The sequence below is a fragment of the Berkeleyomyces rouxiae genome (genome assembly GCF_048999995.1).
Source record: "Berkeleyomyces rouxiae strain 22BRR77 chromosome Unknown BrBRR77_ptg000008l, whole genome shotgun sequence".
NCBI lineage: Eukaryota > Fungi > Ascomycota > Sordariomycetes > Microascales > Ceratocystidaceae > Berkeleyomyces > Berkeleyomyces rouxiae.
This window is the reverse complement of record NW_027396498.1, coordinates 862,684-889,919: the sequence shown is the minus strand read 5'-3', so window position 1 is coordinate 889,919 and position 27,236 is coordinate 862,684. Positions and strand designations below refer to the sequence as shown.

The 27,236-nt window shown below is 51.3% G+C and overlaps 8 protein-coding genes across 8 annotated transcripts; 5 read left to right on the top strand and 3 right to left on the bottom strand.

Annotated features, from left to right (window-relative positions):
• Window positions 1-16: 16 nt before the first annotated feature.
• BROUX77_006407 (uncharacterized protein) lies at window positions 17-2,425 on the bottom strand (the record flags this gene model as incomplete). The annotated part of the gene is made up of 2 exons (XM_073751389.1): window positions 17-1,930; window positions 1,991-2,425. 2 exons carry the CDS (start codon window positions 2,423-2,425, stop codon window positions 17-19), a joined length of 2,349 nt encoding a protein of 782 aa, XP_073603476.1.
• A 3,113-nt stretch (window positions 2,426-5,538) lies between these two features.
• Window positions 5,539-6,949, bottom strand: BROUX77_006406 (uncharacterized protein; the record flags this gene model as incomplete). The annotated part of the gene is made up of 3 exons (XM_073751388.1): window positions 5,539-6,579; window positions 6,650-6,803; window positions 6,861-6,949. 3 exons carry the CDS (start codon window positions 6,947-6,949, stop codon window positions 5,539-5,541), a joined length of 1,284 nt encoding a protein of 427 aa, XP_073603475.1.
• Window positions 6,950-7,741: 792 nt separating this feature from the next.
• Window positions 7,742-10,489, top strand: BROUX77_006405 (uncharacterized protein; the record flags this gene model as incomplete). Its single annotated transcript, XM_073751386.1, has 5 exons — window positions 7,742-7,843; window positions 7,905-8,207; window positions 8,265-8,969; window positions 9,031-10,183; window positions 10,263-10,489. The coding sequence occupies 5 exons, from the start codon at window positions 7,742-7,744 to the stop codon at window positions 10,487-10,489; spliced, it is 2,490 nt and encodes an 829-aa protein (XP_073603474.1).
• A 1,083-nt stretch (window positions 10,490-11,572) lies between these two features.
• On the top strand, window positions 11,573-13,643 carry BROUX77_006404 (uncharacterized protein; the record flags this gene model as incomplete). Its single annotated transcript, XM_073751385.1, has 5 exons — window positions 11,573-12,236; window positions 12,293-12,498; window positions 12,570-12,791; window positions 12,874-12,930; window positions 13,107-13,643. The coding sequence occupies 5 exons, from the start codon at window positions 11,573-11,575 to the stop codon at window positions 13,641-13,643; spliced, it is 1,686 nt and encodes a 561-aa protein (XP_073603473.1).
• A 2,460-nt stretch (window positions 13,644-16,103) lies between these two features.
• BROUX77_006403 (uncharacterized protein) lies at window positions 16,104-18,212 on the top strand (the record flags this gene model as incomplete). Its single annotated transcript, XM_073751384.1, has 3 exons — window positions 16,104-16,663; window positions 16,774-17,944; window positions 18,021-18,212. 3 exons carry the CDS (start codon window positions 16,104-16,106, stop codon window positions 18,210-18,212), a joined length of 1,923 nt encoding a protein of 640 aa, XP_073603472.1.
• An 871-nt stretch (window positions 18,213-19,083) lies between these two features.
• Window positions 19,084-20,666, bottom strand: BROUX77_006402 (uncharacterized protein; the record flags this gene model as incomplete). Its single annotated transcript, XM_073751383.1, has 2 exons — window positions 19,084-20,372; window positions 20,429-20,666. The coding sequence occupies 2 exons, from the start codon at window positions 20,664-20,666 to the stop codon at window positions 19,084-19,086; spliced, it is 1,527 nt and encodes a 508-aa protein (XP_073603471.1).
• A 2,451-nt stretch (window positions 20,667-23,117) lies between these two features.
• Window positions 23,118-25,002, top strand: BROUX77_006401 (uncharacterized protein; the record flags this gene model as incomplete). Its single annotated transcript, XM_073751382.1, has 2 exons — window positions 23,118-23,516; window positions 23,590-25,002. The coding sequence occupies 2 exons, from the start codon at window positions 23,118-23,120 to the stop codon at window positions 25,000-25,002; spliced, it is 1,812 nt and encodes a 603-aa protein (XP_073603470.1).
• Window positions 25,003-26,374: 1,372 nt separating this feature from the next.
• BROUX77_006400 (uncharacterized protein) lies at window positions 26,375-26,997 on the top strand (the record flags this gene model as incomplete). Its single annotated transcript, XM_073751381.1, has 3 exons — window positions 26,375-26,705; window positions 26,784-26,866; window positions 26,935-26,997. The coding sequence occupies 3 exons, from the start codon at window positions 26,375-26,377 to the stop codon at window positions 26,995-26,997; spliced, it is 477 nt and encodes a 158-aa protein (XP_073603469.1).
• Between the last annotated feature and the right edge of the window lie 239 nt (window positions 26,998-27,236).

The window sequence follows — 27,236 nt, the reverse complement described above, 5'->3', positions numbered from 1 at the left end:
ACGCACTCAGGCGCATTTACCACGAGCGGCGGTCCCAGTGACGGCGAGGCAGGTTCTCGACGTAGGACAGGTCGCGCTCGTACTCAACAGGGCACTCCTCCTCCTCGGTGGAGCCGGGAGAAGAAACAGAGGTGGACGAGCCGGTGGCGGCCGAGCCAGAGGTAGAGGCAGGCGAGGCGGGAGTGGTGGGAGTGGCAGTGGTAGAGTCATCGGTGTCGACGGGGCACTCCTCATCGCCGTTCTCGTACTCGGAGTCGGTGCCGGTGGTCAGAGGAGAAGAACCGGAGGTGGTCTTACTGCCGGCAGGGAGGGTGCTGTTGGTACCAGCCAGGGGAATGGTGGGCGAAGAAGCGGTGGTCTCATCGTCCTCCTCGGCGGGGCACTCGTCGTCCTCCTCATCGGTGGCAGAGGCGGAGCTGGTCTCCTCCTCCTCAGCGGGGCACTCGTCGTCCTCGGTAGTAGTGGGCTCCTCCTCCTCATCGGCGGGGCACTCATCCTCGTCGTCGTCGGTGGTGGTGGTGGGGGTGGTAGAGGAGTTGGACTCGGGGGAAGCGGCGGAGGTGGAGCTGCCGTTGGGGGTAGAGGGTGTGGTGGCAGAGCCGGAACCAGAGCCGTAGGAGTCAGAGCCGGTGTTACTGCTAGAGGTGGAGGTGGAGCCCGAGCCAGAGCCAGAGCCGGAACCAGAGCCAGAGCCGTAGGAGTCAGAGCCAGAACCAGTGCTAGAGGCAGAGGTAGAGTCAGAACCAGTGGTCTCAGTGTCCGAGGAGGAGTAAGAGCCCGAGCCAGAGCCGGAACCAGAGCCGGAACCAGAGCCAGAGCCGGAACCAGAGCTGGAGGTAGTGCCAGTGGAAGAGCTGCCACTCGAGCCAGAGGAAGAGGTAGCGGCAGAGCCGGTGGTGGGCGAAGAGCCGGTGGTCTCGTCGTCCTCATCAGCAGGGCACTCATCGTCACCGTCCTCGTACTCAGACTCAGCGCCAGAGGTAGAGGCAGGAGAAGAGGCAGAGGTGGTAGCATCAGGAGTGTCGTCCTCCTCAGCGGGGCACTCATCATCACCGTCCTCGTACTCGGAGTCAGTGCCAGTGGTCAGGGGGGAAGAGCCAGAGGTGGTCTTGCTGCCAGCAGGGTTGGTGCTGTTGGTTCCGGCAACGGGGATGACAGAAGAGCTGGGAGTGGTGGGAACAGTGTCGTTCTCAACGGGGCAGTCCTCCTCGCTACTCTCGGGGCCGGAGGTGGTCACAGGGGAAGAGCTAGAGGTGGCAGTACCAACAGCGGGGGCAGTGGTGTTGCCAGCGCCGTAGACGACAGAGTTGACATCCTCAGCGCCGTAGCTGCCGCCGGGAGCGGGGGTAGCATCAGTGGGGGTCGAGGTAGAAGCGGAGGCGGCAGTCTGGGGGCTAGAGCCGGTAGGGACAACAGAGCCGTTGGCACCGACGCTGCCAGTGCCGGCAGGAGCACCAGAGGGGGGCAGGATACCAGAGGGGACACCACCGGTGGGAGCAGCGCTCGAGGGAGTAGCGTCAGTAGGAGCACCGTAGCTGGGACCAGTGCCAACAGCGTCAGCGCTGGAGACAGCGCCAGAGGACTCGGGGCCGCTGGAGGGGCCGGCAGCGGGGGCGCTGCTGCTGCCGCCAGACGAGCCGCCGCAGGTGAAGACCGAGGGGCCGGGAACAGTGTAGCTCGAGGCAGAAGACTTGCTGGTGTCGAACTTGATGCCAGCGTCGCTGCTCTTGTAGGCACCGGGGAAAGCAACCAGGTCAGTGGGCACGGTGGTGCCGGAGCTGCTGACCTCCAGCTGGTGGCAGCCAACGTAGAACTGGGTGTTGGCAGAGCCGCCCAGGGAAATCACCTCGTGGCGGACCAGGTAGTAACCGGAGGCCAGGCACTCGGGAATGGTGTAGGTGTCCGCGGAACCGGAGGTACCCAGAGAGGTCTGTTCAAGGGTCTATTAGCGGCCTACTTGGTAATACCATGGCTGATGTCGTCTACTTACAGAAGGCCACTGGCCAGAGGAGGTAGGGCCAGCTTCCTGGACCTTGAACCAAACGGCGTTAGTGCCAGGGCTGTAGTTCTGGCAGCCGCTCTCGGGGCACTTGGCCATGTAGGTCACAGTGGGACCCTTGCTAAGGTTGGACCACTTGGACCAGTGCATCTCGACGGACTCGCCGGCCTTGACCTTGGCGTTCTCGGGAGCGCCCTTGGCAGCCTTGCCGTTGGAAGCACCGCACTGCATGTCGATGCTGGTCACATCCTTGACACCGGCGCTGCCAGTTGTGTAACGCGAGATGCGCTCATTGGTGTTGGAGTAGGAGCTATCGGCGGAGATGTTGCTGAACTTGAAGTTCTGGTTGCCAATGGAGCAGCCGGTGATGTAGCCCTGGGCGGCAACTAGGGATGCCGAAGCGACAATGGTGGTGAAGCCCTTCATGGTGAAGATCTTGGAAGAAGCGACAGTGGTGATTACTAGACAGCAAGATGGATGGGGGGATGCGCGTGAGGGTGGTGAGGATGTAAGTTGCTGAGGTGGGGGGAAATAAGGGGAGTGAATGCACGCAGTGCTAAACGAAAGAAAGCTCCAGGCTAACGAGAAAACAGCAAATCAGCAAATAAAAAGGAGGGATACAAAAGAATGACTAGCACATCAATCGTGCTTTGAGAGTGGGTGAGCAAAAGACTAAGTCTCAAGAAGACGAGGAGAGGGAGAAATTACGACGTAGCGTCCAACGGCGGACGCAACTTGGTCTTAAATACACCATCCACCCACAGCTCGCTCGCCTCAGCAAGCAAGGGTGACCACGGACTTCGTCTTATTACGGCCGTCCGCAAGCTAGTGGGAGTGGGAGTGAAAGTGAGCGGAGGGGCAAACGACCCTTGCGTTGTGCCCTCTCCTCCACCCGCTTTCGAAACGAGCCTGCCTACCACGCCCCTGGTTAGTCGGCCATCGTTGGTGGGAGCTGATGCTTGTCGTTGCGGACTTAAAATGGTAGGCTCTTTTACATGGCTCTCTATTATACTCAGCATCTCAGCCCTCAACACGCTCAGAGGGATCTCGTGAAACTAGTGCTGCTAGTCCAACGCAGTAGTTGCTCCTTCCATCCAATGTCAGTGAGTCCAGACCCACCGCAACCACACGCAATAGGCAGGACCTTTGCTTCGCTCTCCTTCTCGAACCCCTGTTTTTTTCAGCAGTTGCCGGTCGTTCCTCGCTGCAGGGGCCTTGCAGCAAGGTTGTTGCCATGTTCTTCTTTAGACTCAAGTCAGATTCAGGTGCAGCTTACTTGCAGTCTGGCTCCTGGGCACCTTCTAAATGCATGCCCCAGAGTCCTGCGCTTTCTTGGTCGCATGTGGAGCAGCTGTGGCCGTTCTCTTGGCTTAGGCCTTTGACAGTGGCTTTGGCTTGGGCTTCGATGGCTTGGACTCTCTTTTTGGACTCTGGCTTGGCTTGGCTTAAGCCCCTTCACCGGTTCCGAAACCTGGCCAAATTACAGGCCAGGGCGGGTAATTGCCAAATGAATAAGACACGAAGTAAGGTAGTTTCCCGGCAGCCAGAGCTAACATGAGATGATATCAGGTGGTTCTTTCCCTGATTTATTACACGTTAATTTTTGGGTTCCAACCCTCCATTCTCGAGAGATGCAAAGTGTGGTGTTGAGAGGACTGGCACTCCATCAGAAACAAAATTGGCGTCTTGGTCACATTGAGCAGAAGAGAAGAGGTGGGCAATGGCCTCACTATAAGGGACAACAAAGAACGCCCGTCACCCTGCAAAAAGCATAAATTCGATAAATCCAACCATCGCTTGCACCATCAAACATTCTGACACAATGTGAACGTGCCTGTAGTTCAACCCTAAACCTTAAAAAGCCAAGGACCCCTTCGTAACAAGACAACACAACTAACAGCTCGTTCTAGCCCAAGCCAAGCACAGTCGTGTAAAGCGAGCCATGCAGACCCAGAGTACAGATGAACGCGCTGGTTTCCCTACAGCTAAAACGCATTACGTCGAGAGATCTTGCTTGTAGTTCAGAACAGCCAGTCAGACAGCGACAGATTCCAGACTTTGACAAGCCAGTTTCCAGAGACGATCGGCTCCTCAGAAAGGCTTGTTGTGTTTTGTTTTTTTCAAGGTTTTGTTCAATAAGCCCTGTGACGTCCTCCCTGATCACTCGTGACAGCTGGTTGATCTGCTTGTCTGGCCTTCGACAGGTTTTCCATTTACCTTGCTTGCTTTTTTCTTCACATGCTTCGATCGGCATACATGTGGAGGACTCTTCCTGGCGCCCATCTTTTCCACATTGCTCACCAACTGCGCCTGGCTCCCCTCCCCCCTCATTTCCTCTTTCTTGTCTATGTTCTTCTAGCATTCTTCTTTGCCTTTTCTATTCCATCCCCAATGTTCACTCACGTCCAGCCTCTCGCTGTGCCAGTCCCCTATGCCTGTGCCCCCCACCCTTGGCGCTAATATATGAAACCAGGTTTGCCCCCCTTCTTGATATTACCTCCGACTAAACGAGGAATTGCTCACTTGAATTATATGTGCACCATAAAATATATGTATTCCATGCCGCTCAGACCACCCGGTCGGTTGTTTATTTTTCTCAGGGGCCACAAACCCAACGACATGGCTTTGACATTCCTTGTTTATTGAGTTTCATCAATCATTACCTAATTTAACGTTGATCCAAAAATGAGATCAAAGCTGGGAAATATACAACGGTTCCTTAGGGTCCAGTCACTTACTTGAAGCCTAGAAAGGGTTACCCAGGGTCTTCATACGGACCTCCACTCCCGACCCGCCGTCCGCTCCTCGCTTTGCTTCAGAATCGAGCGCTTATCTGCGCGACAACCTTCTTGTAATCCCATTTTCCCATTTCCGCAGTTTTGGCGGGCCAAAAGGGGCAACAGTTCTGCTCTCATTGTCTTGGGAACATTGGACGAAAAGTTGGAGTTGTTTCGCGATTCTGATACCTCACTAACAAATTTCTCCTGCAAAGGGTCCTTTTCTTTTTGTCTGTTGTTAAAGTATCCTTGATCGAGATGGAATTCCTTAGTGTGCTCCCGCACTAAAAAGAAGGTCACAGTATGGCGCGCGCGTTCTTTCAGCGCCTTTGAGCCGGTGCGGTTGGTCCGGGCTTCTGTTCACTGAAAAGAGGTCGAGCTTTCATCCAAACTTTATCGCTGTGACACAATCTTTCTGTAACTTGACGACTACTACTCTTGAAGGTGCGACAAGGACTCAGAAACATGCATAAAGAGACAAACAAGCTAGACGTCCGCGTGTTAGCTGTGACGGGGAGCATGCCTGCGCCTGTACTTGCACCACATGTCCAGCCATTGGCGTGTGCCCAGTTTGATCGAGGCTGGTCGGTTACATGTAACTATCCTGTTATATTCGCCCCATTTCTATCTTGTAGTTATGCACATTTTGTTACACATGTCCCTGAGAGATGCATCTAGGCCCCCACTTCGGTCTCTTCCTTCAATCACATACTTACTCCTTAGCCGCCGAGCTTTTGCCCGGCATCAAGCGGTTTCTCAAATTCACAGTGCTGCTGCTTTGGCTCGCCTCTTCTGCCTGTGGCTTTGGTTGTTGTTGTTGAAGGGGGGCAACCCATTTTTTCTCTCTCGCAACTCACGTTCCCGGTCCATGTCGCGAAACTGATAATTGTGAAAAAAGACGTCTCGCAGGTTGTCGGCAAATCCTAGGTCGTATAAGTTGTCGACTTCCCGAAGACTGTGCACCCGTTCCCACTCTCCCGTACCCGGGTATTGCGAGCCAGGCAGGGTGCCGTCTGCCGTGCGTACTAGAATCTGTTCCGTATCTGTGGGCCACCGTGTGATGGCTGGCTCAACAGAGAGGTATTTTTCTCTTGTCAGAGACATAGACCGCCGGAAAGCAAAGCCGTCTTTGATTTCTGCTCGCCAGTCACCCCACTTCAGGGACTCGTTGGTTGTACTTCCACAGTAAATCAAGAACATGGTATAGAACAGAAATGCCCAAACCATGGGTGAGCAGAGAAGCGCCAAAAGTGAAACCGCACCCACGCGTGTGTTGCGTTCAAGTCCCCAACTCCAAACCAAAAAGTAATCTCTCCATGACATGCCCGCCGGCTTCCAGGGCGACCAAAGGGGATACCTGAGCAAGATCTTGTCTTTGAGTATTGAGAAGCCAAGCATGCCACCATAGCTGGCGAGTAAGCCTGTAGTGAACAACAGCATCACAAAGTAACGATGGTTCTTCTGGCCGACGCACTTGTTGATGAATATGCAATGATGATCCATCTTGGCCACACACTTTTTGCACACATTGCAGTGTTTTGACCGCGCCGGTTTTAACAAACGACATGTAGGGCAGAACTTCCCTGGATGAAAAGCAGAGTAATCATATGGGTACTGCCCCATATGGTAGACGTGGTTCTCGGCGGTGATATAGCCGGGATCTGTAAAGGCAGCCAAGTACAGAAAGATATACGGCAGTATAGAAGCCATAGGCCCAAGAAAACGGTTCGTCATACCCATATCAGCCCATGCTGCTGGCAAATACATGTACTCTGACACGAGTAACAGTATGGAAAAGAATATCTATATAGCGTTAGCCGCAAGCAGCGCAAACCAAAGCATAAATATAGACGTATGAACTATGTGTTCTCACCAAGATAGTCGGATGTCTGTCATTCACGAGATAGTTCCCAAACCGAGCGAGTCCTGTACTCAGGCGGCCACCAGTCACGGCATTGTCTAGTTTAAGGATTGCCCGAGGTATCCTAACCACGAGCAGCCGGTTTAAGGAGCCTATTGGCGTGTTTCTAAAAAGTATCACGGTCAGTACCAAACTTGAAATTCAGAGCGCTTGTTGCACACACCTCAAGGCAGGTAGTCGCCCAAAAAATATGATAAAAACCCCGGCGGATATCACCAGGATAGCAATCAGTAAGCTCTTGAGAACATGCATCGCAAGGAGCGGAATATAGGATTTTGCTTGCTGACAAGGTCAGAAGCTGATGAAGATGGAGAGCGTCAGTGCCAAAGGGAATGGAAGCAAAAGAAGGGGAAAACGGAGCTTATAAGATCAGGGCTGTGTCTCTTCTGCAACAAAAATATTGCGTCATTGCTGCGCATGTCGTCCTCGAGTTCGATAGATCTTGGTGGAGAAACACCCAGAAGGCTGCGTAATAAACTGTGGCTTAGAGAAGGGTTGAGTAGGGTTACCCAAAAGCCCCCACATGCACGCTTAGAAGTCATCACGTGACAGCGCGAGCCAAGGCCTCACATTTCAGCGCGTAGAGCAAGAGCCCAAACCAAAGGGGGCCAAATGGAAAAACAGTGGGGTCTAGCTCGCCAGTGCGTCCACAAACAAGACCTCCTTCCTCACATCTGACGATCTTCTGCCGCAGACCTCATTGTCCCCGCTCTTTTCTATCGGCAGCTGCCGTGACACGCTTGCTGGGCCACTTTTCTCTTGTCGAATGTCGCCCACGACAGAAAGAATATAAAAACCTTCCGGACTCCCTTTTCCCGCCGTGTATTCCGTGTTACTTTTGCTTCAAAGCCACGTCAAACTCAGTCGACCTTCTACGCGCAATCACCCACCTGGAAGACACCGGATCTTAGGCTACTTTTCGCGTGTATACGCGGTGCTGGTTGGCTAAACTACTTGTGCTTGCGCTTGTTCCGGAACAGCGTGAATCTCGTCCTCATCACCACAACCGACGCTTTTGCGCTCACCAGGAAACCTTGCGCCGCCATGGCCTCCTTTTCGGAACACCCAAATGGTATTTTCAGTGGCCATACGTTCTACGTCACCCAAAGAGTGCCAAACCGTAAAAATATTCTTAAAACAATAGAGGTACAATATCTTGGAATCCTTGATAGCATGCTGAATCAACTCACTGACCGCCACTTATCAGGGCAATGCAGGCATAATAGTCAAAGTGGAGGGCTCTCCAGCCATGACTATAGTTGATGACGCGCGACCAGACGTTCCCTGGCGAGCGCACTCCTACAAATATATCCTTGATAGTGTGAGTTCTGGCGCCTTGCAACATGAAGAAAAGTACATGATTCAAAATATGCGCCCGCCTAAGCCTATAGCCCCAAAGAAAAAAGGCCGTATCCCTTTCACCGATGAAGACGACAAAATTCTGCTGGACCGACTGAGAGGGCGTCAAAACATCTCTGGAAGCCAAATCTACATGGAGATTGAAAAAGAGGTACTTACAGTTGCTCATATACAAAATCGGTGTTGGATATTTTCACTGACTCTTTAGTTTCCACACCATCCTTGGTCTGCTTGGCGTGAACGCTTTCGAAAGAAGCTCAAGCCAATATTGGAACGAGAGGGAAATGTGTCGCGGAAATATCCACGGTCACAATTTCATCAATCACCACAGAAAGTTGCATCAAACCCAGAGAAAAAGACAATTCTTACAACATCACCACATGTTGCTAGTGGTTCTGCGACTAATACCTCTAGAATCGTACCGCCTCGCCCCCAATCAACGGCCCCAGTTTCAACCACGACAAACCTAGCACAACATGGCCAAACACAGGCTTCTAAGAAGCCGGTAGTCACATCTATACCCCAAGCTCCAGCCTCAATACATCGTGAACCTTCAAAATCCCTAGAGTATCATGCGCCGGGACTGGCCTCTCCACGGCCTCTTTCAAAAAAGAAGTTTACATCTTTGCCAGAGGCCGAGGACTCAATAAGTCAGCCTTCTGTGTATACACCCGAGGTACAAAGAGCCACACAGCTTTCGAAGCTAGTAGAGGATGGTGAAGGCATTCCTAATATACACAGCAACGAGTCACCATCAATACTTGCACAAAAAGTTCGAACCTTGTCTAGCCAATCCAAGAGCAAGCTTTGGACTATTAGAGAGGAGGCAAGACTAGAAGAGGCGGTCATGGAGCATGTCAAGAATGGCGGACACTGGCAAGATATTGAAGCTTACAAAAAGCACGCAGAAAAGGTACGTCTCTCATGTCTAACCTCCTGATCTTCAGCCTTCATAAATTAACACTTTTTTGCAGTCAAAGTCAAAAAGACATTCATGGGAATCTTCCAAAAGACACTTCGCAGAGCTTGTTCGCCAGAAGAAGGTCGATATGGAAGAGTGGTTTCTAGATTCACAGAGCGCAACGGAATCACAACCTCCTTCTCCCTCACCACGGCCCCCATTGGTCCCGGAAGTCGGTCCTACTGTTGATAATTCTTCCTCTGCCCCTGAGATACATGAAAGTGACAATGATGTTGAAGATGAACGCCAGTCTTCTAGGGAAAACAGCAGATCACCAGACCCACAAAAGTATATTGGTGATTCCCAATGGACTGCGCCCAAGTCAATGTCTGAGATCGATACTGAAGCTCAGTTGCTTGATTCCCACATGAAGACTGACCCATCTTGCCCCATTGCACTTGACTACAAAATTGATGGACAGGAAGTTAATTTCCCGGATGTCTTCAGGGCTGTCATGAAGCAACGATTGCCTCCTAGAGAGGTTGACTGGCTCACTGTTGCCGAGCATTTGGCTATCGATTGGGTCGATGGCGATGCCGAGGATATAGTGACTCAGCTCAAATCGTACTGGAACTCGAGTATGCCCCATTGCATTCGGTATCTACTACAATCGGAAGAAGCATCTACAGAAGATCAAGATGACGTTGAAGAAAAAGAGAACAAAGAAGACAGCAAGGATGGAGTATATATTGACGAGGGCGAAGAGTATGACGAAGAGGATGAGAATTACGAAGAGGAACCTGACGAGGACGAGGAAAGAGACGAAATGAAGGAAGAAGCTCAACATGAAGATGCCCTTCCAGAGCTACCCAAAGACTCTGGAGCCAAAGAAAATACCAATTCACAACAGGATACCAAAACGGGCAAGAATCCAACTGAGCCGACTGTAGCCAACATTTCGACTTCTGGCCTATTCTGCCGATCTGGAACCATACCCAGCTCTCCCAAAGCTCGACCAGTCTCGCGACAACACAAGCGACCAAGACCCACCAATCAACGGAGTTCTTCTCCTGACATGGCAGTGTTCGAATCAGACAGCAGGAATGTTGTACCTGTTGCAAAAAAGCACAAGACTATCGCCGAGCCAGAGACCCAGGACTTTAATATCGACGTATCGCCGCACGACCAGATTTTCTCAGAATTTGATTTCCACTCACCAATCGTTGGTAGGTCTGAGCCGGCAGAGGCTACAACACTCCCGGCAAATCAAAACACCGCACCAATGACGGCTCGCCCTCCAGCCAGTGTATTCACGGTACCACAACAAGAACCAATTCCACGAGCACCACTTGAGCGAGCACGAGCAATACAGACACCTGCTGCAAAGATCCAAGCTATACAGACACAATATGTTCAGCAATCTTCTGCTTTACCACCAAGACAACCCCGGAGAATTCTACCGGCCACTTTTTCCTCTCAAGGACCTACTAGCTCGGCACCCCAACGACCGGCTTTGCCTGATAGGTCATTAAATGAACGCCAGAAGCCGGCACGACGGAACAGATATCGGCATAAACATGGCCAGACCTTGCATCATCCAAGCAGTTCAGTGCCGAGAAGGCCAGTGGCTTCTGTCTTTCAACCTACTCCTAGCTCGGCTGTCCCAACGCCGTCCCGGCCGCCTCCGGGACAACAAGAGGAATATAATCCTCTCCAGGGATTCTATGAACTCTATACCAAACAAGGATATGATGGTTCCTCTGTCAAAGAAGCCCTCTTCGTTACAACCTTGAATACTGGATTGATCACACTGACTGTCCTGGAGAGCATACAGGCGGGCAAAGGCATCCCGTCTGATAAACCAGGGATATGGACACATGCCGACGACAATGACCTCAGGCTGTACATGCGCCTTAGTAAGCCCAACCTTGACGGTGATCTCCTGGGACTACATGATTTCGAGGAGGGTTACAAGAAATACAACAGGCTCATAAAAAAGCACGGCCAGAAGCAGGTGGATCTGCGGCTTGACTTTCTCTACAATGCCGATTCATTGGGGGACTTGAACAAACAAGTTAGTCTATAGTTCATTATGGCGGTACCATCGGGAGTACTGGAGTACCAGCAGCTTGACAGGCGTCGCTGGGATAATGGTGTCAGCAAGGTTTTTGTAGTTGTCTCTTTCGGTTGTTGCCTGGAGCCGTTTTTGTCTCTTTTTGGCTCAGGCTTTTGTTTTCTTTGTTAGCTATTCTCATGATATCACTTTGCGAAGCATTTTTGTTTTTTATTTATTTCTGTAATAACTATTTGATCAAGTTTCAAGAAATCCATAGCCAAGATGAAGCCATAGTCTCAAATGGCAAGAACTTTGGTTTGTCGGCTGGTCTAGCCACCGCCACGCCGAGGAAAGGGCGAATGTAAAAGGTTTTCGCGCCTTCCTGTGATACCGAGCTACCCCTCTTTGAGAATTATTTGGTAGCCAGGACTTGCTATTTCTGCAGCCACTTGGGAGTTTTACCGTAGTTAGAATCCTCACCAACTGGCTACACTAACCGACCTTTCTTCTTTTTGTGCCAGCTTGTGCGTGTGTAGCTTCATCGTTTGCGCGCATCATCATGAGAAGCTTCCGCCATCACCAATCATGCTGCCTGTTGCTTGTGCTGGCAACACTGCAGCTTGCCGGTGCCAAACCGTGGACATGGGGGGCTGAGGGCCAGCGCCAGCTCAACCTTGACAGTGAGAAATGGGCACCGCTACACGTGCCACCACCAGCTAACCGAGCCACAGACCGACACAACCCGTTTCAACACGATGCAGTAGATGCGACACCCCAAGTACTCAATGCCGCCCTGGCAGAGCTCGCCATGTTGGAGTCCCAGCCATTGTGTCACCGCACAGCTGCCCTCTTTCTCATAGAAGATTGCCATATTCTCGGCGGAAAGGACGAGGCCACGGTGCTGACTGATACAGGCCCACAGATCCGGGACTTTGTCGACTCTTATGCGGCCAGTCTGGCCATATGCGACCTCGAGCGTGGCAGCTTCGTTATTCCAGAGTCTTGCGCTCGCTTCCGAGAGAAGGAGCTGGCCAAGGCATCAGAAGCTGCGAAGGCGACTGGTGCCAACACCAAGGGTGTACCAAAGATGGTTTTGACAAGCGAGGAAATTGGGGCGTGTTTGAGCGGACTTTCCACGTCAGACTCGGCCTGGAATACGTGGGTGAGCTACCGCCACAAGGCTCTGCGGTTTTGTGAAGCAGCAAGAGCAGAGAAGGAAAAAGGTATGTGGTGGTAATTAGGTTGGTGTCATTGAGACCTGACTGCTGACCAAGTTTAGTGCATGGCTTGGCTGTACATAAGCGCCTAGTTCGTGTGTTGTCCGACCTCACGTCTGGCCTTGAAAGCACAGTGGCGGGCCGTGTGCGCATGCTAGACGTAAGACTCGAAGAAATGGAGAAGATGGAGTCGCAATTCAACCGACTTTGGGAGCAGCTCCAAAATATTGAAACAGCTGTTAGCACTCGGATATCAGAGAGCATCAAGGTAGCACAACATATCGATACCAACATTATCCTACCTCAGGTAATGAATATGAGCTGACATTGCCAATGCAGGCGTCTTCTGACATGCTAGCCGGCACTTTGAGTAAGGCCGCGGTTCTCGACCGGCTCATTAACTCATTGAGCGAGAAAGCTCGCTTGCAAACCAAGGAACTTGCGGAGCAGGGCCAGGCGGCGGTTTCCCTCATGTCTTCGCGGGTTGACGAGAAGCTGGAAAATCTGCAGGTAGCTCTAGCCTCATCTGTGCATTCTACCCAACAGCTCGCACACCAAATTGTATGTGACATGCTTGAGTATTGGCTAGCTTTGAGAACGACTTTGTTTTCAAACTAAACAAAGGGCTAATTATTTGTGATAGGAAATTTCGGGCCAACGCATGGAACAAATTGAACGGCGACAGGAATCCTTACAGCAGGTAAGCTTATGTCTTGCATACAATGCAGGTTTTCAGTGTTTCAATGACGGATGGCTAGTGTTGACAGAGCGCCGTCTGCATGGGAATCAGTCTATACGAGAATCTTTGAACAACCCCAGATTAACCGGCGGCGTGAGCGAAGCTGGTGAAACAGAAACGTCTAACGGTTTGCATAGGGAATAGAACATCTTGTCGGGATTACAGCATTTCTAGCACGAGAACACTACGAACACGCGCAACGACTTGGCAACGTTACCCAGAAAACATCAGAAATTCTTCAATCTTTAGAGACGGCGGCGCTTTCAGTCTCCACGCTGCACAAGTCGGCCATATCACGTAACTCCAACTACATTCTTTCTTTATGGCCGTTTGCCGTGTGCCCCGTCACTACGCTGGCTCTCGGCTCCTACGGGCTACAACCATCGGCGGTGCGCAATCTGGCACTTGTTGCATTGGGCGAGGGCGTTGGTGCGGGGATTTGGATGCTGGAGAATATGGTCGGAGATATCTCGATGTTCAAGAGTGCGCTGTGGCTATGGAGCCCACCATCCAGCAGTCTTGGGCGAGTAGCCGAGGGTGGGAAGGGGGAAAAGAAGGATGGGATGCAAGTAGGTGGCCATAGTGTTGCTGACGGAGCGCTACAAAGAAAAGCATGTACAGTGACAAAGATTGGAGCAAGCGAGATGGAGACGGTGATGGAAGAGGCGTGGTGATGCTTTTTCTGTTTTATCTTCTTGTTCTTTTTTGGATTGGGAGCGGTGATAGCCAAGACTTTTTTTTGTTTTCATTTTGGCCCGTCCGTTTATTGGCCCTTTTGTAGTCTTGCTTTGTTGTCCAGTTGCGGCAGTATCGAGTCAGTTAGTTGCTTACTTGCATATGAAAAGAGGCTCTGGTATGTCGGTGCACATGTGAAGAAGACAGAAAGGTGGGAGCAAAGATCGACAAGATGCCAGGCCGGGCAATGGTGTAACCTTTGGCAGGAATGGCTGGGCAGGCAGGATTTAGTTTGGTAGTTGGGGGTGGATTTGATAACACAGAACTATGTATGGATGCAGGTAGTTAACTATAGTTAGGTAACCAGTTATGGATTGGTCGAGGAAGATGTAAGCCAAGACAGGCTTATCACGGTGATGGTTGATTATGGAAGAATCAAGACTAAATAGGAAAACGGTACAAGGGAACACAAAAAAAGGAGGTTACAGTTGGAGTGAGGGCATCATATGGGGAGATGGGGCCTTGAGACAATGCAAAGCAAATGCAGGTGGTGGGGAAGGAAACTCGAGGGATGTCGTGGGGAGGAGGGCAGAGCTAAAACGGCAGAAGCCCAGAAGAGCGGAAGGAACAATGGATGGAAGAATGGAAGAATGAAAGAACAGAAGGAAACATCAGCTTGGCAAAAGGAAAAAAAAAAAAAGAAAAAAGAGGCACGCAAAGCATGTGGGGGCACAGGGGTCAAGCGAGGCTGAAGAGCAGAGCGTGCCGACCAATCATGGCAGAGCAGCGGAAGGCGGAAGCAGGTTTGTGGTTGAGAGCAAAGTCTGTACTATTCAGCCTTGCACATCATACGATTTCTAGCGTGGACTTTTTCTCTTCCCCTGTTTCTTTTACCCTTTCTGGCACCCGGTCTGGGGGTCTAGAAGGGAAGACAGGGTTTGAGGGGGTTTGGGGTTCCAAGCCAAGCAAAGTGCAGCAAGCAACAGGACGACGAAAATCAGGCCATTTTGTGGCTCTAGGGCCCCCGGTGCCACGGGTATGCACGAGCGGCGGGCGTGTGAAGAGGACGAAGAGGACAAGGAGGACGAAGCCCAGGAAGACAAGAGACAGAGGCAGATGCGGCAGAAGGGTGGCATAAAGGTGAGAAAGAGAGAGTGTATGTATGACACAAGGGCCCCGTCTCTGCTTGGGGCGGGATTGTTTGACACGAGCCAAAGAGCAGTCAAGAACAAAGATCAAACAGATACCCTGACTCGCTCCAGCGTCCCTGCGCCGCCGTAAAAACGCAGCGGCGGCTTTCCTTCGTCCAGTGAGCGCAGCGCTGTCAGACTCACGACTCAGGTGGCCTTGTGATGGTGGTGGTGTAGGGGTGGGTCTGGCTGCGCTTACCTGCGAATGCACGTATGCGGTATTGGCTGTCGTTGTAGCAGCAGTTGGTGGTGTGCAAGTAGCCGGTCTTGCCTGCGAGTGGAGGCAAGGGCACAGAGCAGGAGCAGTCACGCTCTGTTAACTGCATATCCATGAATGCATGCATGCATGCGGGCCGATGGGGGCCTCGGTAGGCGCATCTTGTCGCTGCACTTGTATTGTACATGCTTGTAACTAGTTTGTTGCATGGCTTAAAGATTGGAGATTGGAGAAGCCCAGCTGAGCAGCAGGTGAGCTTCACGCACCAGTGCAGCACGTCCGTCTGTGTACATCATGTGCATTACATAGTCGTACATGTATGTATGAATGTGTGTGTGGTTATGTGTGATTTATCTCTATCTTCACGCTCACTGAACTTGCTGGCTGGCTGTTAGCTTTCTTTAGACCCGTCAGCTTGGTCCTCGCGCGCTGTTGTACCACCACGACCGCAAATCCTGTTTCTGCATAGCCAAGAAAAGGCGACGAGCGAGGTCCATGAAACGGCGGCATTGCCCGTCGTCTGCTCCCCCATAGTTGCATGCTGCCAACTTTTTTTCCCCTTCCTTTTTGTTTCGGGGCCCCAGAGGGCCAAGCCCAAGCACCCCCCCCAGCGCTGTTCAGAAACGGCAGCTGCCAGCTAGTTCTGTGGCTGAACTCGCTAGTTAGCTAGCTGGTCCAGCAAGGTGCAACTGCAATAACTAGTTGTGAGGACAAACGCAATGGCAACTGCAACTGGAACTGGAACTGCGACTGCAACTGCGACCATTACCAGTTCTTGTTGCTCCCTTTGCCGTTTCCTAGTTGGGTCTTTTTTGCCTTTTTAGCAACTTCGTAAGGAAGTTGCCCTCTTTTTCCCCATCCTCAATTTTCTTCCTTCTTTTTATTGCAGCTTATTTTTCTCTTCTATATTTGGTTTTCCTCTTCTCTCAATTTTCTTCCTCTCCTTTTTTTGTTCTTTGTTCGTCCATCTTTATCGGCTGCCACGATTCATTGTGTCGCGCTAGCTTTTGCACCTCGTTTTTTTTTCTTTCCTGTCCTTCTTTCTTGGCGGCATGAATTTCAACGCTTTCTTCGGCGTCAATGAGAATGGTGAGTCATCCTCAGCCGCCACCGCCCGACACGCACATGAAGTGGCACTCTGGCAGGCCGCGGCCACAGGCTTTGGCGGCGATAGCCAGCCGCAGGCATTGTTCACGCAACTGGCTCAGCACCAATCGCAGCCGTTGCAATCTCCGCAGCAGCCGGGCCTCTCTCCCGCAGAAGCCGCCGCCTCGGCTGCTGCCATGCAGATGCCCTTTGGCCCGGCCGGCTTTGCCTCAGGGCCTCAGTCCACTCTTGCCGAGCGCCCGTCACAAGCTCAAGCTCAAGCCCACCAGTCACAAGTGCCCCAACAACAACAACTACCACAACAGTCACAGCAGCAAATGCCGCCTCCGCGCCGGCGCGACCACCACGGCCATGACAGAAAACGCCCGAAAACCACTCCCAAAGAACCCGCTCTAGACTCACTCGACTACTGGATTCACTACGATGACGACGACGAGATCAACAAGGTTGATGAGAGCTTCGAGATCAACTTTGCGCGTAGGAATATGCCCGCCCAGTTTCAGCCGTACGTATCATTCCCGTTGCTTGCCCTTGGTCCTTATATTCTTTGTTCTTCCCCTCTGAGTCTACTCTCCTCCGATCCCACCCATGCCGCTAACACTCTAAATCCTCCAGGAGACCCATCCCTCCTTTCAACCCACTCGCAACCACTACCCCCGGCCTTGGCGCCGGCTTGTACACTAATCCCGTCAACACCATACTCAAGCCGGACGACTTCATCATCGATGAAGCCGCCCTGGAGAACAACACCCTATCCGAGGATGATGACATCCTAGACTCCATGAATCTTGGCGAACAGCTCTCTAAAATAGACACCATGCCACCCAGCTCCACACTGCTTCCTCCCCGCGAAAACCTCTATTCCACGCCTCTCAGTTGGGAGAAGCCGACTTTGGGTAACCCTCCCATCAGAATGGAGCCCTCCCCGCTGGATGCGGGCCTCAACCCGCCACCAATTCCCACCAATATGGACTTGGCCAATCCCATGATCAATGAGGCCGAACAGCGGCGACTACTGGGCATTGCTCTCAACAGCAATCGCAACGTCCCATACAATGCATTTCCCTTTGGAAACTATAGCACCTCGCTTTTTGCCGGTGGTATGGGGGCTACCATGCTAAATCCCGAAACCGCATCGCTCTTTGAACAAGCCTTCAACACGTCCAGTTTTTCGAGCCTAACCCAGACCCCCAATCTGGATGCTACCATGTCACGAGACCACCATCAGCAACAACAACCACAAGAAAAACAGCAGGCCAAGCAGCAGGCTTCCCAACAAAATGCCCAACGACAGTACCAACAGCGACAACAAAAACCACAACCCCTCCAGGTACAGAACTTGCCGCCAGCTGAGCCGCAAATACTTGCAGAGTCAAGTCCCCAGACCCAGACTCAATCAGACTCAGGCCTACAACAGTCCACTCCCAAGACCGAACCAAAAGAAAGCCCGGCAACTGCCAGTGTATCCATGGCCAATGCTTCCTACACCACCACTGCCACAACTGTCACCACTAAAACCACTTCTTCGGTTGCGCCCTCAGCCGAGGCCAAGGCCCCTCCTGTTGCTGCTGCCGCTGCCGATGCCCCTCTACCTACCACATCAGTCGATCACTCCTGCGACCTGCCAAAAACAAACGATAGAACAGCCCACAATGATATTGAGCGCAAGTACCGCACAAATCTCAAGGATAAGATTGCTGAGCTCCGCGATGCCATCCCGGCCCTGCGTGGGCTTGCCGACGAGGAAGAAGACGATGGGGCTCCACGCCCACAGAAAGTCAGCAAGGTAAGTCGTGCCACTGCCTGCAGCCCAAGAAGAACAAAGATAACTAACCTCTTCCCCTTCCCGCCCCTTTCAACAGGGCACCGTTCTCACAAAGGCCACCGACTACATCCACAACCTCGAGCGCCGCAACAAGGCCATCATGAAGGAGCACCAAGACCTCTCGCGCCGTCTACAGGCCTTTGAGCAGCTTCTCAACGCCACGGCCCGCCAGCCCTTCTTGATGCCCAACTACAGTCGCGCGCTATTCGATCCACGCGGCTTCTGCTAAGCGGGTGGTTTGGTTTCAAGGCTGTATAGCCGAGGGCGCTGGTTGACGCAGCAAAAAAAAAAAAAGAGAGAGATAGCATTGCGGTTCCATCAGTCGGGAATAGACTGTCACGGTCATTATTATGCGGCTTGTGGAAGAAGATGGGAAGAACTGTGGAACAGCAAAGCTAGAGAGAAGGGAGGAGCGGGCGGAGTGGATGTATGAGCTCCAAGGTACTCTACCCACTCTACCAAACGGTCTTTTTTCTTTTTTTCGTTCTTTCAACTCCATTATACATCTCCGGATGGTGTTTTTTTTTTGGGAAAGGGGTGGGACGGGGAGTTATTACATGTTGTTGACGTCTTGCTTCTTTTTCTTCATTCTCACATTTAATGACTCTCTCTCTCTTTCTCCCTCTGTCTCGCACATTCTCCTTTTCTTCTTCTTCTTCATCTGCTTGCTTTTTTCTTTCTTTTAGCCCTCCGCTCCTATCATGTTGTTTTTTGTTCCTTTCACTTCTGTGCTTATTTCCTTCTTCGCCTTTTTCCTTTTTTTCTTTTCACGTTGATATCCAGTCTTTTTTTTTCTTTTTCTTCAACCTCTCATGATGCTTTCCCCCCCTCTTTTCTTTTCAATGACCAATGGCATACTCACTGTCTTACTACCGGCTTGCTGTTTTTATCAGATGTAACTACATTGTCCTGGCCATACCTGTATTTGTAACACTCACCCGGCACATGTCATGAATTGCCATGACTCACTCACTTATAGCATCGTTACAACTCTTTTTTTTTATCTTTTCATATAGATACAAACATGTCTAAACATACATACATTGAAACTTGGAGCCAATGGCACCCCAAGTGTCTGATCATTTCATGCTTCTGGTTGCTTACTTGGAAGTACGCAGAGCCTCAATTTCGTCCACCTGCTTGACGGCAGAGGAAGTCAACACATAAGGCTCCGTCTTGCCCACGGCAATGCTGTCCTCGATCCGAACGCCCAGACCCCGGAACGATTCTGGCCATTTACGCTCATCAGGAACATAAATTCCAGGCTCCATAGTCACGCAGAATCCCTCCTTAAGCTTGACGCCGCGTGAATATCCAGGGCAGTCGTGAACATCCAGACCAATGTAATGACTAACATGGTGTGGGAGCAAAGTCTTCATATCTTCGTCTGACGTGCTGAATCCCAGCGGTGCCAACTCCTCTTTGAGACTCTCAACAGCAATGCCATGAATTTCGTCCAACGAAAGAGAAGCAGATTCGCGACAGAAGCTAATGCATTGTTCTTGCACCTTGAGCACGGCCCCGTACAATTGGTATTCAGGCTTAGTGAAAATACCTGCGTTGGGCCATGTCCGGGTAATATCAGTAATGTAGGTGCCGTATTCGCCTCCAGCATCCACAACCACAAGGTCTCGGTTGTCCATGAGCTGGTTGTTTTGAACGTAGTGAATAATGCTGCCCCTCTCACCACCAGCAACCACGGGAATATAAGCAGGTCCATCCAGGCCAGACATGATGAAAGTATAATCAAGATAGGCGTGGAGCTCCCGCTCGCTTCTCCAAAAGGTTGACATGGCCTGATTAAGCACTTTGCCAGAAAGATTTCCAGCCTTTGCCATGTTTGCTATCTCAGCAGGACTCTTTGTGATGCGCAACTGGTTAACAAGGTGGCGAAGAGGGCGTGTGTTAAGGCGGTGCTTGGAGGTCGGTCCCTTTACAGCATCATAGATTCTTCTGTATGATACGCTCGGGGAAATACGATGTTCCATGTCTGTATACACCGTGTTGGCTGAGTCCACGATTGACTGCACAATAGAGCCGGAAATTTGAACATCATAGGCCTCGTGAGCCTGGAAGACATCAATTGCTCCCTGGACACCAGTACGTGGGCCCATCCATTGTTCTTCGCCACGGTTCTTTGAGAGCACAAAGAGTTTGTACGAGTAATCATCTAATCCCGGACCAGTCTTTTCTAGTATACACAAAGAGTCTGGCTCTGAAAATCCCGTCAAGTACAGAAAGTTTGACTCTTGGCGAAAGGCATGGAAGACAGCACCCGAACGATACTTAACGTCGGAAGCGGCCAAAATCACGACAGAACCAATGGGCAGTTGCTTCATCAAAGTGGCCCGACGGTTCTTGTACTCGGCAGCGGAAATTCCAGGCGTTACTACAGCAAGGGTTAGATGGGATCAAGAGCCACAATTGGGAATTAGATTGACTCACACTCGCCGGAGCTCACCATGTGCGAATGTGTCTTGGACACAGGCTGGCCGTAAAGACCCCCAGCCGGCCATTCCTGGCTAATCGGACGCACACCAGCAGAGGTGCCGGTAGCAAGATTTCTCTTCTGCACAGATTTCAGGGACTGGGGGCAAACAACAAGCGATCCTCTCAGGGCCCTGAGGCTGGTGGAGAAGCGACGGGCCGGCAGGAGCCGGGCCGAACGGGATACCAGAGACATTTCTGGCGGTTGGTAACAGGGCGATGCAGCACCAAGATGAGGAAGAATCTGGAGGCCAGTGGCTGATGACGGCACCGGCACTGGCACGAAGAGCCAGGGACGACAGTGAGAGTTTGCGAAGGAAAAAAAAATAAGAAGGGAAAAGAAAGGCAGGGCAAGCCACGAAAAAGGGCAAAAGAAGAGGGGTCCCCGCTGAGTTTCCCGGTAACTACTGCAGTCAGACGATCAAGGTCTTTTCAGTGGTGTGGGTAAAAAGAACAGCAGGCACTCACGTATGTGCCTGTCTAAGCCTGTGCCATCCGTTTGTCGTGATTCTGGCCCATAGGGCAATAGTTAACTACCCAAAATAGCCAGCCTTGCGCCTTCTATAAGCGGAAGGGCGTCATCCGTATGTGTGTGACTGGGCTGGCGTGTTTTTTTGGGGTCAAGGCCTCCCTTCTGAGTTAAATACAACACATGCATACAGGGGAGCTGTTAAGTACGTGCATAACTATTCAAGTACACGAAAATGCCAGCCAGCCAGACGAAACAGCAACAGAGACATATCAGGGGTTCGACAGACACAAGAGAACACGCGGGAGAATGCAGGGCAAGATAGCGAACAGAGACAAGAATTTAGAGTTAGAGTTGCGAGTAGGCCTGCGGGCTGGGGTTGGGCTGTTGGATATAACCCTAGCCCAACCCTTGGAGTCAGGACCATGAGAGCACCATTGTTGGGAACAAGAGAAAAGGACGCCGGCAGCAACAAACGCATAGTATTTCTCCTCTGAAGAAAGATGCAGGCAAAGACAGGACATGTGTTAAAAAAGGCAGAAACCAGGCCAACGTTACCTGGCTGCCAACGGGTGTCAAGTATCAGTGTGGCATGTGCTCATGTGCTTTTGTACGGACATGGTCAATGTTTATGTGGTTACTGGGACCTCTACATGGAGATCTTGTGGTATTGTATCAGAGACTCACTCATGGAGACTGTTGTCGCTTCAACCAGCTGGCTGCTGCATAGCGACGACAACAGAGGTTCACAACAACGCGTTGTTCAACCACAACAAAGAAAGCATGCCTGGGCTTGCCCTGAGAGGGTGCCCTGTGCCCCAAGGGGTGGGCTGGCTGGACCCTAGGGCCCTTGGGCCCTTGGGGCTGTTATTATGGCGATGTAGCATTGTGCGTGGTCTGTGTCTGCTTTATTGTTGTTGACATCTCGCATGTGTTGTTTTTGTAGCAGTCCGTCGTCACAACACCAGCGGCCTGGAGTGCTCCTTTGATATTATAGAATCTCGTTTGCCTATCCCGTATGCACTATAAATGTTATAAATGCAGCCCTTCTACAGCGCCATCCTTGCCTGTGCTGCCACTGGAAATTATGCTGTGGGCTTTTTGGTCCACTGGCAGGTGGGTACATTGTGAAAGTATACTTGTACCATTGCTTTTTTGCTTGTGCAAGCAGGAGCCCTGAACAGTGCGTATGCATCGAGGCACTGTAAACTTGGCGTAGCCGAGGCGAGGACGCGTCCATCCGTCCCCGCCCTAGCAGACAATCACAGTGTGGAGACAGTGTGGCCAGTTCAGGCTTATGCGTGTTTTTCTCTGTTTTTTTTTGAATCACTATGGCCCTGGCAGTTGTGATTGGCCGACTCAGGCGCGCCTCCTTCTAAACACAGACACACCAGCAAGCAAGGTAGTTGCTCAAGCCAAAACCCACTCGGCCTGCCGCTTCTTGGCCAGCTTTTTCTCCCGCCGAGACTCTTGCCTGCTTTCTTTTTCTCTTCCACATCTTTCTTGTGCTGTGTTGCCTCTCTCAGCTTTTGGAGTGCCTGCGCCTGGAAGAATCACCACGCCAACACCAGACCCGAAGCCAAAGCCATTGCCGACTGCCTTGCTTTGCCCGCGCCGCCGCTGACATCTTGGTCCATGTTTGCGTCTGGATAAGCCTGCCTGTGTCTTTAGCCAGTGATCGAGTGCCCGTCTGTCCGCCACCACAGAAGCGCTCTCACGTGCACATCTCCTCGACCTTTGCCCTTGACAGCATCACCGTCTGATTCTGCTTCTTGTGTGCGCTTTTTTATTTTTACCCCTTCTTTTACCTTTTTTTCTTGTACATTTTGTCCTTCTTTCCTTCGTTACGATTGCCCATGGTCATGTCCTCATAGAAATCGTTTGCTCTTTGTCTCCACGTCCTGGCGCGTCCCACGTTGCCCTTTGTTACTCCATCAGTCTCATCACGCCCACCATATTAGATAAGCACCGAAAAGACCGAAAGGAGACCGTCCGTTTTTCGACCTTCGATATACACCAAAACACGTTCCTCTCTGTGTTTGGCATAGCAACCACAAACCACGAGCATCCGATACACAAAATCGCCGATAACAAACAAAAAGCAACAGTCTTACCTCGAGAGATCACGGGCTTGCTGCTGTCTTGTATATGGGCCTCTTCACCCAGCTCCCTTTCAGCATGGCCTCTCGACGAACTCCCCTCATCGATAATCCCAATGCGGCTAATTCCCCTCTGCGTAGCCTGACCATGATGAAACAAAAACGCTCCCTCGCCAATGGCCAGCGGGAAGATGTCTACGGCCAACAACCGCCGTCAAAGAAACAGATCCTCGATGCACCTTCACAACGAGTTGTTCGCAACCCCAGAGCCTCCACCCAGGTAGCTCCAAGTAGGCGAGAAAAGCCGTCTCACGAAGCACAGCCTGTCCAGCAACGGTACAGCGAAAAGGAAAAAGAAACAATTCTGATATGGCAGCGTCAGAACCGTGCTCGGTTCCCTAAGATGGTGTTTTTCTTCGAAAGTGTTCCTAGTGATCTCAAAGAACGACTTGTACGAGGTATTGTGAAACTTGGTGCTGTAAGTGAATTTCTCAAACCACTGCCTGTACACGTGCTCCCATGCCTTACTAACACCTGCGTCCGTCCTGTAGCGCGAGGTCAAGTTCTTCTCCAACGATGTTACCCACGTTGTAACAAGCCGCATTATCCCAGCATATGTCTCACCCACACAAGAAACCACTGAAACGGACGAACAGCCACAGACCATCAACCCATCTCTACTCGAACGCCAACAACAGGATGTGCGCCGCCGCTTATTTGCCGACCTGCCATCGAAGCACTCAAAGCCTGCCCGTTCCACCGATGTACTCATACGTGCTCAGGAAATGGGAAAGAAAGTTTATAATGTGGAAAAACTGCACCGTATCTTGATAAACTTGCTCGATGTTGATGTAAACGGTAGTGCTGGAGGTGCCCGGCAAAGTACACATGGTGGTACTACTATCGATCAAATGATTGAATCAGAGCGTATGGCCCGTGCCTATGACATGGAAAAGGGTAGCAACGAGATGCATATCTTGAGAGGCCCCTTTATCTATGTCCACGATATGCAGGAGCGCTGCAAACCCATTATGGCCCGTGAATATCCCTCAGTGATAGACAAGCGTGATGGTGAATGGCCGCAGTTCCGCAGTGTTGCCAATGGCCGCTGTCCCTTTGTCGAGGATGTTGAGGCACACCGCGAGGCTCGGGCCACCCGTGCCAAAGAAAAGGAGAGAGAGGCCCGCGCTCAAAGGGCAGCGGCTGTTGCTGCCAATGCTACGTCTGCTCCTAGACTTCGTCCCGCCCGAGACCAGTCCCCTCAAACGGTAACTGGAAAGCGTAATCGCGACGAGGCCGCTGATAGTCTAGGAAACCCCGAGCAGTTTAGCCGTGTGACGTCCATGTCACGTCAAGGATCCTGGGACAAGCTCTCTGTTGCCGGGAAGCTGGTTGAGAACCCCTTTACGGGCAAAGCCCCAGGCGGGAAACTTGTTGCTGGCGAGCCAGTAGCCTCGGGTATCCAAAATGCCACAGTGACGTCAGCAATTAGATCTCAACTTATTTCCTCAACCTCGGGCACCCTTGGTGCTAAAGCTGGTACCAGCAGAGAAATGCTTGGGCTTCAGAGAAAAGTCCTTAAAATCTCGGGGCCTTCTACGTCTCACACGGAAGGCAGTTCACGCCGCGTGCACACAGAACCTAGCCATGAGGCAACCTCGGGACGTTCTGCCAGTCGTGGGGTGACGGAAGCCGTTACCGAAGAAGCTGGCTCAAAAGAGCGCAAGTCTGGCCTTCAAAAAGTCCAAGTCCCTGAGCGAGAGAAACGCGAGCTGAAGCCCGGCTTCTGCGAGAACTGTCAAAGCAAGTTTCGTGACTTTGATGAACACATCTTGTCGGAGAAGCACCGCAACTTTGCCGAGGATTCGAGAAACTGGGCTGAACTTGATAAGCTTCTGGGTAATCTGGGCCGCAAACTCCAGTCTGAAGTGGCAGTGCCGCAGGATCCGAGCAATGTCTTTTAGAACAAAGATAGGCTCCAACCTGTCAGGCGCAATGTTTCATTTTTAAATCGTGTGCAAACATATAATGGCCAAACTGAGTCAGCGCGAGTACTACGTCATTTTATCCCTCCTGTCCGCCGAAGAACAGCGCCAGATCGGCTTACTGGCTACACGAAATCAAATGCAACTGACGAGAAGCAAAAATCTCGAGTTTCATTCCAAAATTCTGTAAAAGAGAAATGTTGTCCAAAGCCAACACTATGTGCGAATCTCTTTTCTGCCTTTCACCCATCTCTTGAGATGAAACAACCGACTACTGCCCTGCAGCTGTTGAAGCAGCCTGTAATACAAGCTTCGAATCCTGTAGCTTCTCCAAGCCCCCAAGATGTTTCTGCAATTACACACAGATCGTTTGGCTTTCTACCCTCACAGCGGTCGGCCAGACTCGAACGATATCGGTCGCTACTGCCTCTCAAGGAGCCTCCTCGCGATGTGTCACGATAATAAAGATGAGCGATTTGCTAAGCTGTACCATTCGCCAATGACCAAGCGCTCTTTATGACAAGATGCTGTCTACAGCAATTACAAAATCATTGCAGACGACCTGGCTTCCTTGACTGGTCTATTATTTGTCACTAATCGTGACCGAATCTTGTGTTTTGGCGACGTCATGGCAAGGAATTTTGTTCTTTTCCTTTTTCTTTCCTGTTCCTCATTTGATGTGTCCAATCATGTCCCTATTTGTTATCTTGCATCGTCGGAGGCGTCCATGGCATCTTATTCATTGTGTATCACTCTTATTTTCTTTGTTTTTATTGGCGTGCCTTGGGCTGGGAGATTTTCTTTATTCCTCTTCTACGTCAGCCTTGTTGCGCGCTGCAAAAGTAGAGCGGCAACTCCAAAACTCTCTCATTTGTTTTCCTCTCCCTATAGCTACGTCTTTTTTACACCAAAAAATTGCCCCCTGTAATGAGAGTCGCTGGATTCTCCTTGAATTTTAATTTGCATAAACTTTCTTGTCTTTCTCTTTGCAAACAATGACATGACGTGATGGCTTTGACAGCTCATGATGTCATGTGGTAATTGCTTGTGGTGACAATCCTTGTGTAACGGTGTACGGAGACTTTGCTCACACTGTTGGCTTTGGGCTGGATTTTGTGAAAAAAGGCACAGTGATTTTTAACGGTGTGTAAAGAATGTTTCGCACTGTGTCTTTCACTGAGCTCAAGTACATGAAATACAGCCTTGTGTTCTCAGTGTTTGTTCATCTCGTCGACCTTGATCTTACACCACGACCCTTCTAGCTCATAATCTGCCCTTCTCTTGAACCCCACGGCGATCCCGACTCTATCCACCAAACGACAACGCCCAAACAAAGCGGGGCAGGGCAAACATGGCGCCCAGCAATCATTCCTCGGGCTCAACAGCCGCCGGCACAGCGATAGCGGCGGCCACATCGCCTCCGGCATCGGTCTCTGCGTCGACATCAGACGATGATGCAGGGGAAGGCATTCCGCTGTCAATGACGACATCGACGCTGTTGACTCAGCTGCCGCCCGACGCCACAGAGGCGCTGCAGGCCGCCGGGCGCTTTCCACAGGATAAGGTGGTGGTGCGGTTCAAGCCGGTCGGGGCAGCACCAGCGCCGCGGCACGAAGTGTGCAAGATTAGCGCGACGCAGAACTTTGAGGCGGTGGTGATGTTTCTGCGGCGGATGCTCAAGGGTGAGTGAATGGGCGCGAGAAGGCGTTGGGGGCAGAAAGCGGAAACGCAAGACTGACGTGTCAATCCTCGGTTGATAGTGAAACAGAGCGACAGTCTGTTTCTCTATATTAATAGCGCATTTGCGCCGTCGCTTGACGAGATTGTCGGAAACCTTCACAGGGTAAGTCTAGCCATATCCGTTGCGGGCTGAATCTGCGAGAGAGTTCGTGGTGTGCTAAAGACTCGTAGTGTTTTAAAAACGGCCAAGACCAGCTGGTTGTGACGTACTCAGTGACGCCTGCCTTTGGCTAATAGTCGTGATGCTTGTGCTAAAACACAAAGAGCATGACAACATTGGCGGCACCATTTACGGATCTATGTTAGGTCAACTACTGCTACACGTGCTACATCACTTGAGCTCGTATACAAAACTAGTATCGAGAAAAAGGGAAATCCAAAAAAAAAACAGACGCTTCACTCCGACTATGCTGCGACTATATACAATAACAAACAAAGAGAGGCATTGAAAGCCTTGTCGTTGAGGTTCTCAT